Source organism: Antrostomus carolinensis, unplaced genomic scaffold, assembly GCF_000700745.2.
Source record: "Antrostomus carolinensis isolate BGI_N321 unplaced genomic scaffold, ASM70074v2 scaffold45959, whole genome shotgun sequence".
In the NCBI taxonomy this organism is placed as follows: domain Eukaryota; kingdom Metazoa; phylum Chordata; class Aves; order Caprimulgiformes; family Caprimulgidae; genus Antrostomus; species Antrostomus carolinensis.
In genome coordinates this window covers 335-15600 of record NW_010340144.1, presented here as the reverse complement: position 1 = coordinate 15600, position 15266 = coordinate 335, and the positions used below count along the sequence as shown (strand labels likewise).

Genomic DNA, 15266 nt, shown 5'->3' with positions numbered 1-15266 from the left:
AAGGCAGGAAGCCAGTGTGAGGGCTCTGAGGGGTGGCTTCCAGAAAGATGTTTTTCAAGGCAAGATGTTTTTCAGTATAGGCTGCAACTGCTCCCCGATTTTCCATGCAGTGCTCAAAGCAGGATGGTGTAGATCAGCATAACAGGGGGAAGGATGATTTGCAATGAAGGTAAGCTCTCAGTGTGTCAGTGGCTCTTTCAAGAATGTGATGTCCCTGTGGGTTGACTTTTAATTGAGATAAATATCCTCTTTTACGCATGCAGTGACTTCTGGCTATATTTCACAGGTAAAATAAATAACAATCTTTTCTTCAAGATGGCCCATGAAAAGCGTGGCACGTAATGGTACTCACAGCTCTGCCTGGAGTCTAAAAAGAGCATTGGTAAGAGAAGGTTCAGTTGTTGCACATGAGGATAAAACAAATCAGTTTGCCAACATGCTTCTTGTTCTAAAAAATAAGGGCAGGATGTGCCACTGTCATGGTATAAAGCGTAGTGACATCTGTGGCAATTGTGAAGTAGTAGTTTAAACAATAAAATTTGTGGAAGTCACATCTTCAAGAAAAGAGACTGCATCACAGCAGGTTTGAGAAAGCTTCAGTGAATCCTGATAGTCTTTCAGAAGGATGCCACGCTTTTTCACAGTCAACTAAAAAAAAATTCATTTTGATGGCATTTTGACAGGATGTGAAATAAGGAGTGCAAAAGTACCTTCCATATGGTGTTAAAAGTGAAAAAACACATCTCATTTTGGCAGGTTTTGCCAATAGTTACTGTGCACAACTCAAGACTGGAAATGCACCATCATAAAAAGAGGTCAGAAGTTTTTTCTCATTTTTTGTTACTTTGAAAGCTGAAGCTTAGCTGCAAAACCTGTGTGCATCCCTGTATGATCAGCATCCTATCATGAATGCTTGCCATTTACCAACAGCATTCCGGCTGCATGCATGTTCAATACAAGTTATAGGCCAGAGGGTCAACTATCATGGCAGGGGAAAAAAAGATAACTAAACAATTGTATTTGTTTTAAATAAATATTTTTTAAAAAAAGAAGAAAAAGAGTCTCATAAGGGCAGCTAGCACATCAAAAGTTTCTTAGCTAAATACCATACCTCTGCAGCTAGTCTTTTCTTTTGTTCTCCGACTGCTTCCACTCCAGGGCCGCACGGGCTTGCTGGAAACTGCAGGAAACACTCTTTACACACCCGATTATGACGGCTGTTATCTGCAAGTGGTTTAAACTCAGAGCATTTTGCACAGATCACCTGTATCAGAAAGACGGTCCTTTATTAGCCATCATGAAAACATAACCCTTCTCCAAAGAAAGTGACTTGCAGAATGGTTGTTACTAAAGTAAAATCTGGAAAACTAATGCAAGTGTAAGATAGAGCGACCAATATCATATTTACTTTATTTACCTCCATTAATAATTAATGTTTTTGAGATCCCATGCTGTTTACCAATATACCTAATGAAAGAAAACATACGCCTTTTGGGAAATCCTTTATGATTAACATCATGCAAATTTGCTTTTCTTTTCTTATAAGTCCTTATGAGTCTTTTTGACTTAGGCTGACAGAGCAATTAGTGCTTTTTAATGCCAATTGTAAAACGGACCAGGAAGGGCTGATTTACAGGGTAAAGGTGGCTGATGCTTCCTCATCAATTAAGCAGTTCGGCTTGGCTTGATAGAACAGAGGAATCCAAAACTCACTGACTGTTTTAAGAACATAGTCCAATATGTTGTCTGATGCCAAATTAACAACTTTTGATTCCTTTCCTCAGCTGCTGAGAGCATGCAATGACACATCAGTCCCAGGAAACCAGCACTTGTGAAAAGTGATGGATCTGCAGCTCTGGAACCTGTTTCCACTCTTAACATCACACTCTATTGCTTGCTGTTGCACATCTGCTCCAGGAAGAGAACCTGACCCCATGGTGCAAGGCAGGGACAGTCAGCTGGACTCAAAATCCAGTCTGAATTTACCACACAATAACACACCACAAACACCCTTCAGGTACCAGCGTATGTTACACATTTCACTGCAAGATGTTAATTACTATATGACAGTAACTGCCTTAATTCAGCAAGTGTTAAGTGAAGCACCGTTCTAAGCCATATAAACAAAAGCAAGCTAGCATTTTAAGAAACATGATAGTCTTTCCTTGACATGAATTAACTTTAATTTCAATGCTATTGCCACATGGCAAAACACTGCATAACAAACAACCGTTTAACAATAAATTATTAATGATGTAATTCTTGGTATCTCTCTGCCAGTGAGGGAAAGCTATTATTTAGTTTCTTTATTAATTCCACTTGCCTTACCCTGTGAATCAGGGGAACAAAGTGCAAAACTCTGGTACAAGGAGCCTAGTTTGTGCTGTTTGAAAGGCCAATCCAGCACCTCAGAGGACAAAAAGAAAGGTGGTGCCTTTTCTGGGGATGTGCCTGTATTGGGGGAGTGCTTTGTCCCCTGTACTTTGTAGAAGCAGAGTGGCCTTCTGACAACCTTACTTCACACAGCAGCTCTTTCTAGGATGAAAAGCTGAACATACAATATTAAAGATGGATGAGCTCTTCTTTCCCTAAGGAAGAGTTGTCAAGAATTGCTTGTGCCAAAGCGGTTTCCTCCTGCTTGAAAAGTCAAAAAAAATCAGTCCTGGATATTCAAGGCTAGTTACCCAAGGCAAGTGGAAAGATCTGCTCTGTCAATGACCTGCCATGAACCAGAATATCTTTTAGTTCCTGCACTGAAAAATAAAAAATTCTCTTCAACAGTCTCTGCAGAAGAAACTGAAAAGCTCAGTGTATTCTGATACTTACTGCCCCACACTGCTTACAGTGGTGCCGCCTTTTAGTGATGGAGTTAAAGCTCTCGCTGCAGCTCTTGCAAGATTGTTTCTCCTTGTCTCTTTTGGATTTGGAAGATTTCCTACAGGAATCACTCTGAAATGAAAAGTACAATTACGTGATATTTTTCAAAATTATTAAAAAAAAAAAATAAATCCCAAAACAATTCATAGAATTCTCCCACTGACAAAGATCCTCTTTGGAGGATCCTCTTTTCATGCCATTCCAGAAAGGAATTGAGGTCAACTCTGCTAATGGCCTGTGGCTGGATGGCTGGCTCAGCCATCGGCGTTTCTGGTGTGGCATTATGTGATCTCAGATTGCTCGAGCCTTCGAGTCCCTCTCTGTCCACTTGTGCCCTTACAGCCACTCAGCAACCTCACCTCACCATCTGTTGGTAAGGAGGAAGAGGAACTGGCAATGTGGTCTTGTCAAGAAGAGCTTTCTTTCTGGCCCGCACCTCTTCCTCCTTGCTGCAACCTGACTTGGTTCAGGGAAATGTTGTTGACTTTGTGAGTGCATTGTAAACTCTTCTGTTCATGGCGAGGAGATGAGAAGGTTTTGGGAAAAATGGTTGGACTGAAGAAGTGAACAGTGCTGGCAGTGGATTTTTGCACCGCTCAACTTCAAATACTTAATTTAGGAGTTTCCTTGGGCTCCCTCCTTGACCATGATGAAATAAAGCTCCTCAGGAAGACAGGGACAACTATGCAAGGGACCTGCTATCAAGTGCTCCTGGCAGAAGACTCTAACAGCTGTCTAGATAGTCAAGGAATTTTAGCCTCCTAAGCTAAGCAGCCAAGCAGGTACATAGAGTCACCCGGTATAGCTAACCCAATTGTACAGTTTTCTGATAAAGTGAAGAGCATGACAATGCACAGTTCATAAAAATACAGCTTCACACAGATCTTCAAGTAGACCTCTGGTTTTGTTCTCTTTTTTAAAGAACAAATACTATTCCTCCTTCCCAGTCAGGATGGCTACGTGCAAGGGGTAAGCCTGGGGCACTTCCAGCCAGGCAGCATCTCATGGAGATTCCAATGCAAAGGAGGTAGCTGCATCATGTTCCTCCAGCACAGTTCTTTCATGAGAAGAGATCTGGTAACTCTCTTCACTTTCATTTGCTTGACACAAACATTTAACAGTACTGGGAGAAGAAACATCTCCTCTAAATCAAAATAGCAAAGGTATGTTACATACGAAGCTGGTGAAGGACCTGGAGAACAACTCCTTCAAGGAGCGTCTGAGGGAGCAGGGGTTGTTGAGCCTAGAGAAAAGGAGGTTGAGGGGAGACCTCCTCGTTCTACAACTCCCTGAAAGGAGGGTGGAGAGAGCTGGGGTGGGTCTCTTCTCCCAGGTAACAAGTGATAGAATGAGAGGAAATGGCCTCAAGTTGCACCAGGGGAGGTTTAGATTGGATCTGAGGAAAAACTTCTTCACCCAAAGGGCAGTCAAGCATTGGAACAGGCTGCCCAGGGAGGTGGTGGAGTCACCTTCCCTGGTGGGATTTAACAGACAGGTAGACGAGGTGCTCAGGGACATGTTTTGGAGGGGAAATTGGCAGTGCTGGTTTTATGGTTGGTCTAAAAGTTTTTTCCCAGCCACTACAATTCTGTGATTCTGTGATTTTTTTCTGAAGATCAAGCCCATTGTAGGTTACACAGATTCTGGACTCGACAACCCCACCTTCCCTTTAAACTATGTGAATACTAAGTCACAACTTAAGTTGCCTTGAGAGACAAAAATTGGCTCAACAAATTTCCCCTTCTTCAAAGCCCTTACTTAACACAAGGATGCAGGCAAGGAGGTGGGAGGAAGAGTAGCAGCAATTACAATTAGCAGAGGCTGCCCATGGATCACCAGGCAGATGTCACCAGTGCAGGAGAATTTCTGCCATTTGCCCCAAGGTCTCACCTTAGTGGTTATCACTAATCTGAAGAAGTCACTAATACAGGTTTTCAGGCCAATTGAAGGAAAAAAAAAAAAAAAAGTAAAATTTGATAAGTTGACCTCACTCTCCCATCTGTCAGCTTCCTTGAGTCTCTGCCCTGCCATTCCTTGCTTACAGAGGAGAGCACATTGTCCTTCAGCAGAGCTACTGAAACCACCCTGCCTTGTAACAGCATTACACAACAAAACCACAGCTAATCACTTCTAACTGGACTGAATCTTTTCATTTTTATTATCTTTTCTATAGCTGCAACAGCGATGTTTCAAACTTGTGTACAAGTACACAGGATGTCTGGCAATTCAGCTTGGTGAAGCGCAGTCACACGGGTTTGTTCAGTCAGGAAAATCCCTGTACCCCTATATTCACACATATTAATCACTCAGCAAAACAGAACGCCCGCAAATCCAAGGCCTCCCCCACACACAAGCAGAGTGCAGCATTTCACTTGGCTTGGGAAGAACCAGATGTAATCAGCACAACATGGAATTACAGCAACTGAACAATGCCTCACTCAGATGAATCACTGGCAAACCGTTCCTTTCAGACTCTATTAGACCCCTCCAAGCAAGGCGGATAATTAAGGCGATTCGAACAGCTTTTACTGATCAGCAGCAATCTACAGTCACTTTTTGATTTGTATCACATACATTGTCTGAGTAAAAGTCAGCCGTTTCTCACTCTGATTTTGATGACAATGGTATTTAATTTTTTAGAAAACCGCTGGGATGGATTCCCCTTAGTTGTTAGACCAGAGCACTTCCTCATTAGTCAACATTACTTTTTCCTCTTCTTAATAGTTAAATCTACATATATCTTAACAAGCCTTTCGATTCTGATGTTAACAAGAATTTCACTAGTGTTACTGGAATGGCAAGAGCATAAATGGAGGCACCATTTAGCCTTGTGAGCTGCGACTGGAAGATAATCTTGACGAATGCTAAACAAAACCAGGTTATGTTTTCAATCAATACCTACGTGTGCCTGCATAGGAAAAATGCTGAAGTTCCTCTAAGATGAATTGAATGGACTGCTTTGTGGGGAAATTGGTTAATTAGATTTGTACTTCAATAGGAGTATCCACCATCACCCGCATGCATGTTTCTGCAACACAGACAAGACCCAAGTTGAATACTTCCTTGAATGGATCTCGTATTTGATTTCCTCCTCAATGTGAAATGGTCTGGACAGTGTCCACTTTCAGAAATATACAACTGATATATTTGACAAAGGAAAGAAAGCAGAAAGGGTCTGGGCAAGATTAGTTATGACAGTTATGCATGAGCTTTGATGAGCCCTGATTTTAGATATTTATTTTAGACCATTGTATTTTAACTTGCACTGTAGCATACAATAAGCATTTAATAATGACTTCACTAATCAAAAAAGGCCCTGTATAAAGAGGTCTTTAAGTGTCTGATGAGTACCAGCACTGCTTCATAATATTTATCAACATTATGAGAACAGAGGGAGAACACAAGAGTTTGAAACACTGCTATTGCAGCTGTAGAAAAGATAATAAAAATGAAAATGTATTTTCTTTATGACTTGGCAAATTCCAGTGAGCAATTAGAGAAGAAAGATTTATTCAATATTATGTTATTTAACTGCTGACACCAGGAAAGAATTAAGAAGCCGTTTGCTTTCCATCCCTGTGAAAATCATGAAACTTTGCTGCATGGGCAGTCCCCTGGACCCCACCCAGAGACAGCTCAGGAAGTTGACCCTGCCCCATCCTCTTAACTAGACACCATCTGAACAGAGAGATTTGTGTAGAAAACAAGGACATGCAATGTAATTCACAAATCTTCTTCATCAAAAATACTTTTAGCAGTCACTTTGCAACTGTGTCCTTTATTACACAAGCTACATTATTTACTGTTGAGGCATGTTAAGAGGGAAGCCAATACAAAGCTGCCCTAGCTTCAACTGGAGTATCTTGATACTACTGCACTTGAATAATTGTTGTATTTCTTGTGCACCCTGCTCTGTTTTAAAGCTGGCAAGTCTGACAGGAAAACACACTTGCATAAAATCTGTTCAGAGCCAGGACCATAGTAACTACTACAGTAACTTCTTTTAGACAGGGCTGTTTTGACCACTAATTTGCTTTTACTCTGCAGCTGCATTTAACTCTCTAAATCTTGACATTTTCCTCCAACTTTAAAACTTTGGTGGAAAAAGAGCGTACACCCCACCAAGAGGCACAGCTCATGACTAGAGCTATGTGACTGCAAAGTGAAGGTCCATGGCTGGACTGCTTAGGAAAGCAGATGTCACATCACCAGTGAACCACTGGAGCCTCCATGAGCTTCTGAAACACTGAAAAGCTGATAGGAACAGCAAGAAAACCAGTGGGCTCCAGCGCCTGTTGTTCTCTTATTTATTACTTGCTATATATTTCACTCTGTCTGGGCCAGCAGGTAGAAATTAAGCCTCAGTGATACACATCACACACAGGCTGATAAGACTATCACAGAGGCAGACACATGAGAAACAAAGGGATTTCCAATCTTTTTCTTCTCCTTCTGCTTATAGAGCTGCATGTTTCCCATTTACAAATTACATAGTTGGAGACACCTGCAATAGGGCAGAACATCAGCAGGTGCTCTTGGAAATGCTGAATTTATGTGAGAAAGTAATTTAAATTATTTTGTATATTTTGCACTTTGTAATGCAGCAAAATTGTTTCGTTTGTTTCTCTGCATGCCCATGTCATACATGCGAGGTTACCGGCAGGACCATCTTCCACAGGCTCGTACTTTCCTCGTGCAGGCATAAGGTTGAGAATGAACTGTGCAGGCAGTGCAGAGCAGCAAGCAGTGACCACAATGCTGCAGATCAAGCGGATGACACTTCCTGCAGCAGATTTTCACTGTCTGATTACGCTAACGTGCACCCCTGAAGAAAACTCCATCAAACTCTTCAGGAGAACCAGAGGAAGGAGATACTCATTTGCTGACCACCACTACCACCAAGTGGTTTGCATGGGGAAACTGTTCAGCACAGCAGGTACTTGCTGATGCACTCATGGAGATCTTTCTAAAGGGATGTTTTCATTAAAAATTAGTATTTTCTAAAGCTGCAACTAACATCAGACTTCATTGCTCGTGGTAATGTTATCTATTTGCTACAATACAGCAGAATGAGATCCCAGAATAAAAAACCCCACAATTTTGGATATTTTTAGCTTTGTGTTTTTGAGCCACTCCATTTTTATTTCAACCTCAGGAATAAAGCTTTTCTTTAAATACACAGCTTATGGAAAACTACTTACTGTGACAAGATATACTATGCAATTCACTGACGCAACTATTTATAATCAATTAAAAAGATCTATTTTTTTATTATTTCATTACAACTAAAATTTACTTTTCCCTAAGAAACCGGTTTCACTAGGATGGAGTTAATTTTCTAAGTTAATACCAGCAGAAATTTTTATGTGTTTGTTTTAAAATAGTATATAAAGCACCTTTTTCTTTAAACTATAGCATCTGTAACTCAAGGAATAGGGGCACTAATCACAAAATTGACTACAAATAAATGAAAAATTGCTTAGGGAAAATAGGAAATGTGAACAAGCAATAAACAACAAGGAATACACTCATTCGAAACACTTATTTTTAATTAGCTCTTGTTTGTATAGGTCAGGTTGCTGGCTTTTTTTTTTTTTTTAACCAGCTTTTCATTGATACTCTCTAAAATCTACTAGTAGGTTAGAAGCCTGGCCAGAGGAAGAGCCTGCTAAGTGGGTCCTTTGTTATTAAAAAGGTCATGCTAATGCATAATATCCATAATAATACAGTATGTCTCAGCAAACAGGGATTTTTTTTTCTTGGTTGTTCTTTTTTCTTCCTGTTAGGGCTTTTTCAGTAAACTCAGCTGACTCAGCAGCAGTCACAGATGTACAGAGCAATAGGAGAAGTATCTTTAAAAGTGTATTTTGCTTTTGCAGCAGCCAATCACTTACAGGCCAGAGATGTATGAAAGTACTATCACCTCCTCCTCTGTATTGGCAGAAACATGAAAAGCACACTATGAAAGAAGTGTTAATCAAAATTTGGTTCTGGAGATGAAATCCTGAGTTCCACAATATGAAAGTATTAAGCAGCCAGATTTCCTTGTCTTTCTCTGCCCTCCTCCCCCCAAGCATTCAGTGTAGCTCCCTATTAGAATTTAAAAACAAACTTCCACAAGAAAATCGCCAACAGTACAAATGTCACAACCCATTTCCCTTCAGCTGGGTCCCCCATAACTGGGTTCACACACACGTGCAGTGTGTATCCGAACAGGAGGATTTAAATTCACTGCTGGTGCAAACTCTACAAGTAGCTGTGTGTGTAGCTTAGCCAAGAAGTTAAGAAGCACAGCTGCAGCAACAGACAGCAGGATATAAACAAATACACGGAAGTATCTCTGATTTTTTTCCCTGCTGCATATCATAACCCCCTCCCCTCCGCCTTGCTCTACTGAAAGTATCAGCTTCAAATTACCTACCCCTCCAAATGCACCACCACCATCTGCTCCTGGCATTGACTCCACCGAGCTGGTGCTTGCTATCTGAGGGAAACAGAATGACACAGAACAATTTCACATGGCCGCTCTTCTTAAAGTATATTAATATATATTAAAGGATAAAAAATAAAACCATCATTTGCTTTTAGTCCCTCAACGATTTGCTTGTGAACACACCCAAACTGCACCTGTACTCAGCCACCCTCCAACACTGGGCTGACTGGGAAGTGGGTGGCTTAACAGTAGCACTGCAGGAAGCCAAGGGGAGAGGTGAATTACACCGCTCCATCTGAGCCCTGCCAGCCACACAAGCAACTGCTTTGTGTAGTCAGTGGATTCTGAGGAGGAAGAATATTTACTCCATTGAAATAGTACTCAGTTAAGTTTTTCCTAATTGCGATACATCTCTTAATAAATGCAAACTGGCATATAGATGTGTTTAATACATATAGAGGACAAATAACAAGGTAATGACACCAAAATCATAGGCTATATCCTAAAAGGAAAACCATCTCATCTGTCATTAATTTACAGGGAGTTTGCTAGTTTACAAGGGGTTCTCAAAATATGAGATTCCTTATGATAAATTCTCCTGTTACTCCCATAGATCATTCTTCTTTTGCCAATGAGACAAAATTGGTATTTCGAGGTTACCCAAATCTCCAGTGCATTTCTGCACTCTAGCTTCATTCCATTTGAAAGCAAAAGGGTTTAATCTCTGTTATTAGAAACAACCTGAACTGTAGCTTTGAGTAATTGGCCAAATTGCAGAGCTATTCATTCTGATACCTCGTTGTAGCTATTTATATACCAACACAATCACTCTACCCTTGAGAACCAGCAAAGGCATCCCCTGGGGCTAGGGCTGGGCCACCCCCAGAGTGCTTCCTCAGGGAATGCAACTTACTTAAAGCGAAGCATCATGTACTCAACCCCAGCCAACTATTGCTGCCTCTGCAAAACCCCAGCAACCCTAAGGTCTTCACATCATCTATTCCCCAGTCCGGTGGAAAGGGGTTTCTTTCCACTGGAATCCTCATCAACCCTCTGCCTAATAAAAGAACATCTGTGTGCTGCGCCATGGGGCTTGGGAAAGGAGGATTAAAACGTGGAGAGAAAACGGGGTCTGAAGGAGAGAGCGAGAAAACCCCCAGCAAGTTTACAAAAAAGTAAATTTCTCTCATTGCCTATTCAAATCCCCATGTCCTTTTAATATTTTTTTGGAAAAATGTACTAATAATCAAATACCCTCTACTGCTAACCTGGAAAATATCTCAAAAGGGCTTCTCCCCATTATATTACCATTACCACTAAAACTGTGGAAGATTTGGGATGGAGGAAGACAGTTATTCACAGGGCTGTCAGACCTACCCCAGAGCTAGGGGCAGGATGAGAAACCAGGGTGGGAAATAACAACAATTTAACAAGATCTAAAAATAATATTTAACTAATAGAAGCCCTCTCCCCAACTCTCAAATCGTAGGGATGACACTCCCACAGGGCTCAGCTCTCTGTGGCAGGTTTCCTTGCCAGCCTTCTAGTATTGCACAAACCGAGTCCTTCCCCCACACCACAAGCCTCCAACTCCTCTGCGATCAAACAGTGGTACAAGAGGTCCCTTTCCTTGGGAACATTTTTAGATGGATTGAAAAAACCCTTCATATAGCTGTATTGGGTCTGGCTGGGCTGGAGTTTATTTTCCCCACGGCAGCCCTCAGAGTGCTGTGTTTTATATTGGTGGCTCGAGGGGTGTTGATAACACCCCAGTGTTTTGGTTACTGGTGAGCAGTGCTAGCACAGCACCAAGGCTGTCCCTCCAACATTTCCCCCAGTAGGCTGGAGGTGGGGAAGGTCTTGGGAGGGGACACAGCCAGGACAGCTGACCCAAACGGACCAAAGGGATATTCCATACCATATGACGTATGCTCAGAAATAAAAGCAAGGGAAAAGGAGTGGGAGGGGAGGGCATTCGTTACTTCCGTTTGTCCTCCAGGAACCGCAACGCGTATGCATACCCTGCTTCCCGGGAAGTGGCCAAACATCGCCTGCTGATGGGAAGTAGAGAATAAATATTTTGTTCTTTTGCTTCTGCGCGCGCAGCTTTGCTTTGCTTCTATTAAACTGCCTTTGTCTCAACCCACGAGTTTTTTTCTCTTGTGTTCCATCTTATCTTCTCCCCTGCCCAATTGAGGAGGGGGAGTGATAGAGCGGGCTTTGGTGGGCATCTGGCCTCTAGCCAGGGTCAACCCACCACAATAGCCTTGAAATGCTGCAGATGAAAATGGCAAATAGGGAAACGAGCATCCTCTTTCTAAAAGAATGAAGCCACAAAGGGACCCTGAAGCTTTCTGAAAAGACTTATTTAAAAGGCCACTGCCACAGCCACCCTGCAGAGACTGACTGGCAACGGCTCTGAATATTCACCTCCTGACATGTGGGAGTTTACTAATTGCTGTAGATTACTGCACAGGCATCATCTTAAGAATCAAGTCAAACATCAGATCTCTGTACCTACAAGAAACCACAAGTCTTCTGTAGGCAAACTACAGGCTGAAGATCAACCCCTAATGCTTGTGTGTTTATGTAAGTCAGCAGGGAAAACAAAAGCATGGTGAGAATTGCCTGCAAAGGCACGCACTGGTCATGCAACGGAAATAAATCATAAGCACTGTAATGTATCGAATGTACGGCCAAGCATGGGAGAAAAGCAACTTGGCTATTTTTCTACAGGCTTATTAGAACCAGAGTCCAATTTCTAGTAGCTGTTACAGATCCAGCCTGGAATCCACGAGTGCATATCTGTTTCTTGACTCATGAAAGCAAAGAAGGAAGATTATTGTCATTTTTTCCTCTAAAACACGCTGCCCAATATTCCGTAAAGATGATGAGAGATGTATGGTGGATGCTGCCTACAGCAGCCTGTTGCTACTAAGAATGCTCTCAGTTTTTGTCCAGTTTTCCTTACAGAACTACCTTCAGCTCTTTTTAACTGACGGCAATTTCTGTCACATGTAGCTGTGACATCCATTTTCAAAGCTGATTATCTAGAAAAACTAATCTCCTAAAAAAAAAATGCAGGTTAGCATTCCGGCATAGAAGCAATTAAAATGCATACTGCATTAATATCACAGCCAGGAGATAAACCAGACTTCTGCTCTGCTTGACTTTTATGAACCAGCAGAGTATAAACATGTGGCTACACCATTAATACAGAGCAAAATAAAATGGAATTTACAAAGCAAGACAATAATAATAATGAAGTTGAACAGACACTCTGTCTTAATTAGACAGAAAGAAGCGTGCTTATTAGTTTGCATATTAGCAAACGATTTTTTTCCACCAGAGCATCCTGGTTCTGTAGGCAGCGATGAGCTAACTTAAAAATATTGGCACAAGTTGATTGTTTTCCAATTTTTTCCAAGTATTTTTAGCTGATGAATAGTTCATGATCAGTAAGCTAGGCCATATTCTGCTGAGCCCCCTGGGAAATCAGTCTGATAAAAATCTTGCACTATGCAGTCACCAAATCAGATCTGACAAAGAGGAGGTTTCAAAAATGGTTAGGTACCAAAAAAAAAAAGTTTAGGAGGGCAGGGGGAAGATAAAAAGATCCCCAAGTTTAGCCTCTGCAGATGGACCTTCTCTTCCTGTGCGCCAAGATCTACCATGTTTGACCGCCAACATCACCAACACACAGGCAGCTCGGCACGGAATTCCTGAAAATTTCCCTCTCTCAAGCCCTCCCCTGTTCAGCTTGTGCCAAACGACTGTGGCTAAAGTTATTACCTACATTTTCAAGTCAAATGAAAAGATATCATTATCACCCTCATATGAACACTTCCAAACCAAAATTCCTAGCAATCACAATACAGAGTAATACAGAAGTTGTACAGAAACAGAATAAACTTTCAAGACTATTTTGCATATTTTAGTTGAAAAGTATTCTTTCTGAACTATATTTGCTATCCATAAGACGATATTTTTAAGATCCTTTTAAAATGCATCAATTTCCTTTCAACTCTGTAAAACTTTAAAAATAATAATAAAATAAGATAAAAGATAATCCCCAAATGCATCTCTCGGGAGATGGGGAAAGGTAATGAACAAAATTTCCCAGGCACACAAACATCATTCGAGACAGCCAACCACACGTAACACTGAAGAATTACACCTGTCAGGCTAAATGAGTCTGGAAAACATGACTGATAGGTCTCTCACACTGAATTACCCTGGGTAATTTATTCCATACCTGCATGGTTGAGTAACTATGATATGCATGTGAGAACCAGAGAACTGGACCTGACTGTACTGTAATATAATATAAAAATCAAAAACAAGTATACACTATTCTAAAGTTAGTGGTGTAAGTCTAATTTAACTGATGGTAAAACTGTTACAGCAAAGGAGAATTAAGCACTCATACTTACTGAGGAATCAGGAAGATGCTCTTCCTCTTGAGAAAAAGAGCTATTGAAAGCTCTAAATGTCTCACTGTTCTGTTTGTGCTTCTCAATTGTTGCTTGAATGACCTGAGACAAGAATTCCAGCAAAGATAAGAAGTGTCACAAAAGGAGCCTCAGAAAAATTCTCTGATAGGAAAATGGTTAGGATTATCATCTTACTGAAAAACCCTTACACTTACCTAAATTAAATGGAAACTTAAAAACCTTACTAAATACGACTGGTGGTGTTAACTCACTACTGCTTAAGTTAAAATTTAGTAGAGACTGCTACCAGACAGTGTCTCTAGAAGTCAGCCTGATAGAACACACAAGGCCAGTCTTGGACTCCTCAGTCTCTTCTCTGCCAGGGCTTGAGGGCTGCAGGAGATGGAAGCCCACCCAAAGCCCCCGTGCACTGCTTGGAGACAGTGGGTCAGCACTGGGACCCTGACTGGGGCTCCACATTTCTCCATAAGCAGCTTTGCCAGCCTGGACTACCCAGCTTCCTCGAGCAGCCACATTCATTCTGAACCCTCAAAAGACCATTTCAAAATTGGAAGATGCTGACTGCGCGGTGATTTCCACCCATATCATAATGATTTTGTATTAACCTGAATCCATTCCCTCTTCTCCTCTTCTGTCCTGTTAAAACAAAAGAAAAAATACAGAAAACGTAATTGTACTTCCAATATTTTCAGTAAATTCGATTCACATCTTCACAGCTTTATATCCACCAAGATTGTAGCTTTGCTATCCACTGTTTCATAAACACTGTTAATAATCACTGACCTCAATTATTGTCAAACAAATGTCAAAAATGTTTGAATTATTAATACAGTGGAACCTACAAGCACTATTACAAACACTGTAAGCATTCAGTAAAGCAAATCAACAGAGCACTTGAACACACTCTGACTTAGGGTCAACATATTCTCTTGCATGTTTTAATTATGCCTCTCTGATGCTCATCTCCTGGTTTAAAGCTATGTCATAGTAGCACAGTCATATCACCTAGATCATGAATTTCTACACAAATATTCACAAACCTTGAAAGACAGAACAAGCACCATACCTGGCTTGTAGTTCCAGAGATCTCTTTTTTCCTGCTATTGAAAATGTATGAGCCACATTTTGCTTGGCAATTTCTTGGACCTGTAAAAAGAAGATGCCATCTTCTTATTAGTCTCCATTGTCTTTCAATCATTATTATGACTTACAAATACATTTTTTTAAATACTTAGTTGAAAGGACCACTCAGAATACAGTACAGAAGTAGAAAAAACAAAGGATTGTTTCTGCAGTGATTTGGTATGAAACCTCATTGTGACCTCATTAATGTTTATAAATACGTTAAGGGTGAATGTCAGGAGGATGGAGCCAGGCTCTTCTCAGTGATGCCCAGTGGTAGGACAAGGGGCAATGGGTGTGAGCTGGAACACAGGAGGTTCCACTTAAACTTCAGAAGAAAGTTGTTTACAGTGAGGGTGCCAGAGCCCTGGGACAGGCTG

At 41.1% G+C, this 15266-nt stretch overlaps 1 protein-coding gene across 1 annotated transcript; it reads right to left on the bottom strand.

Annotated features, from left to right (window-relative positions):
- Positions 1-1111: 1111 nt before the first annotated feature.
- Positions 1112-14910, bottom strand: LOC104531246 (FYVE, RhoGEF and PH domain-containing protein 3-like; the record flags this gene model as incomplete). Its single annotated transcript, XM_029087007.1, has 6 exons — positions 1112-1264; positions 2827-2949; positions 9299-9361; positions 13744-13845; positions 14370-14400; positions 14831-14910. Coding segments are annotated over 6 exons (552 nt in total), but the record flags the coding sequence as incomplete, so codon positions are not given.
- Positions 14911-15266: the final 356 nt, after the last annotated feature.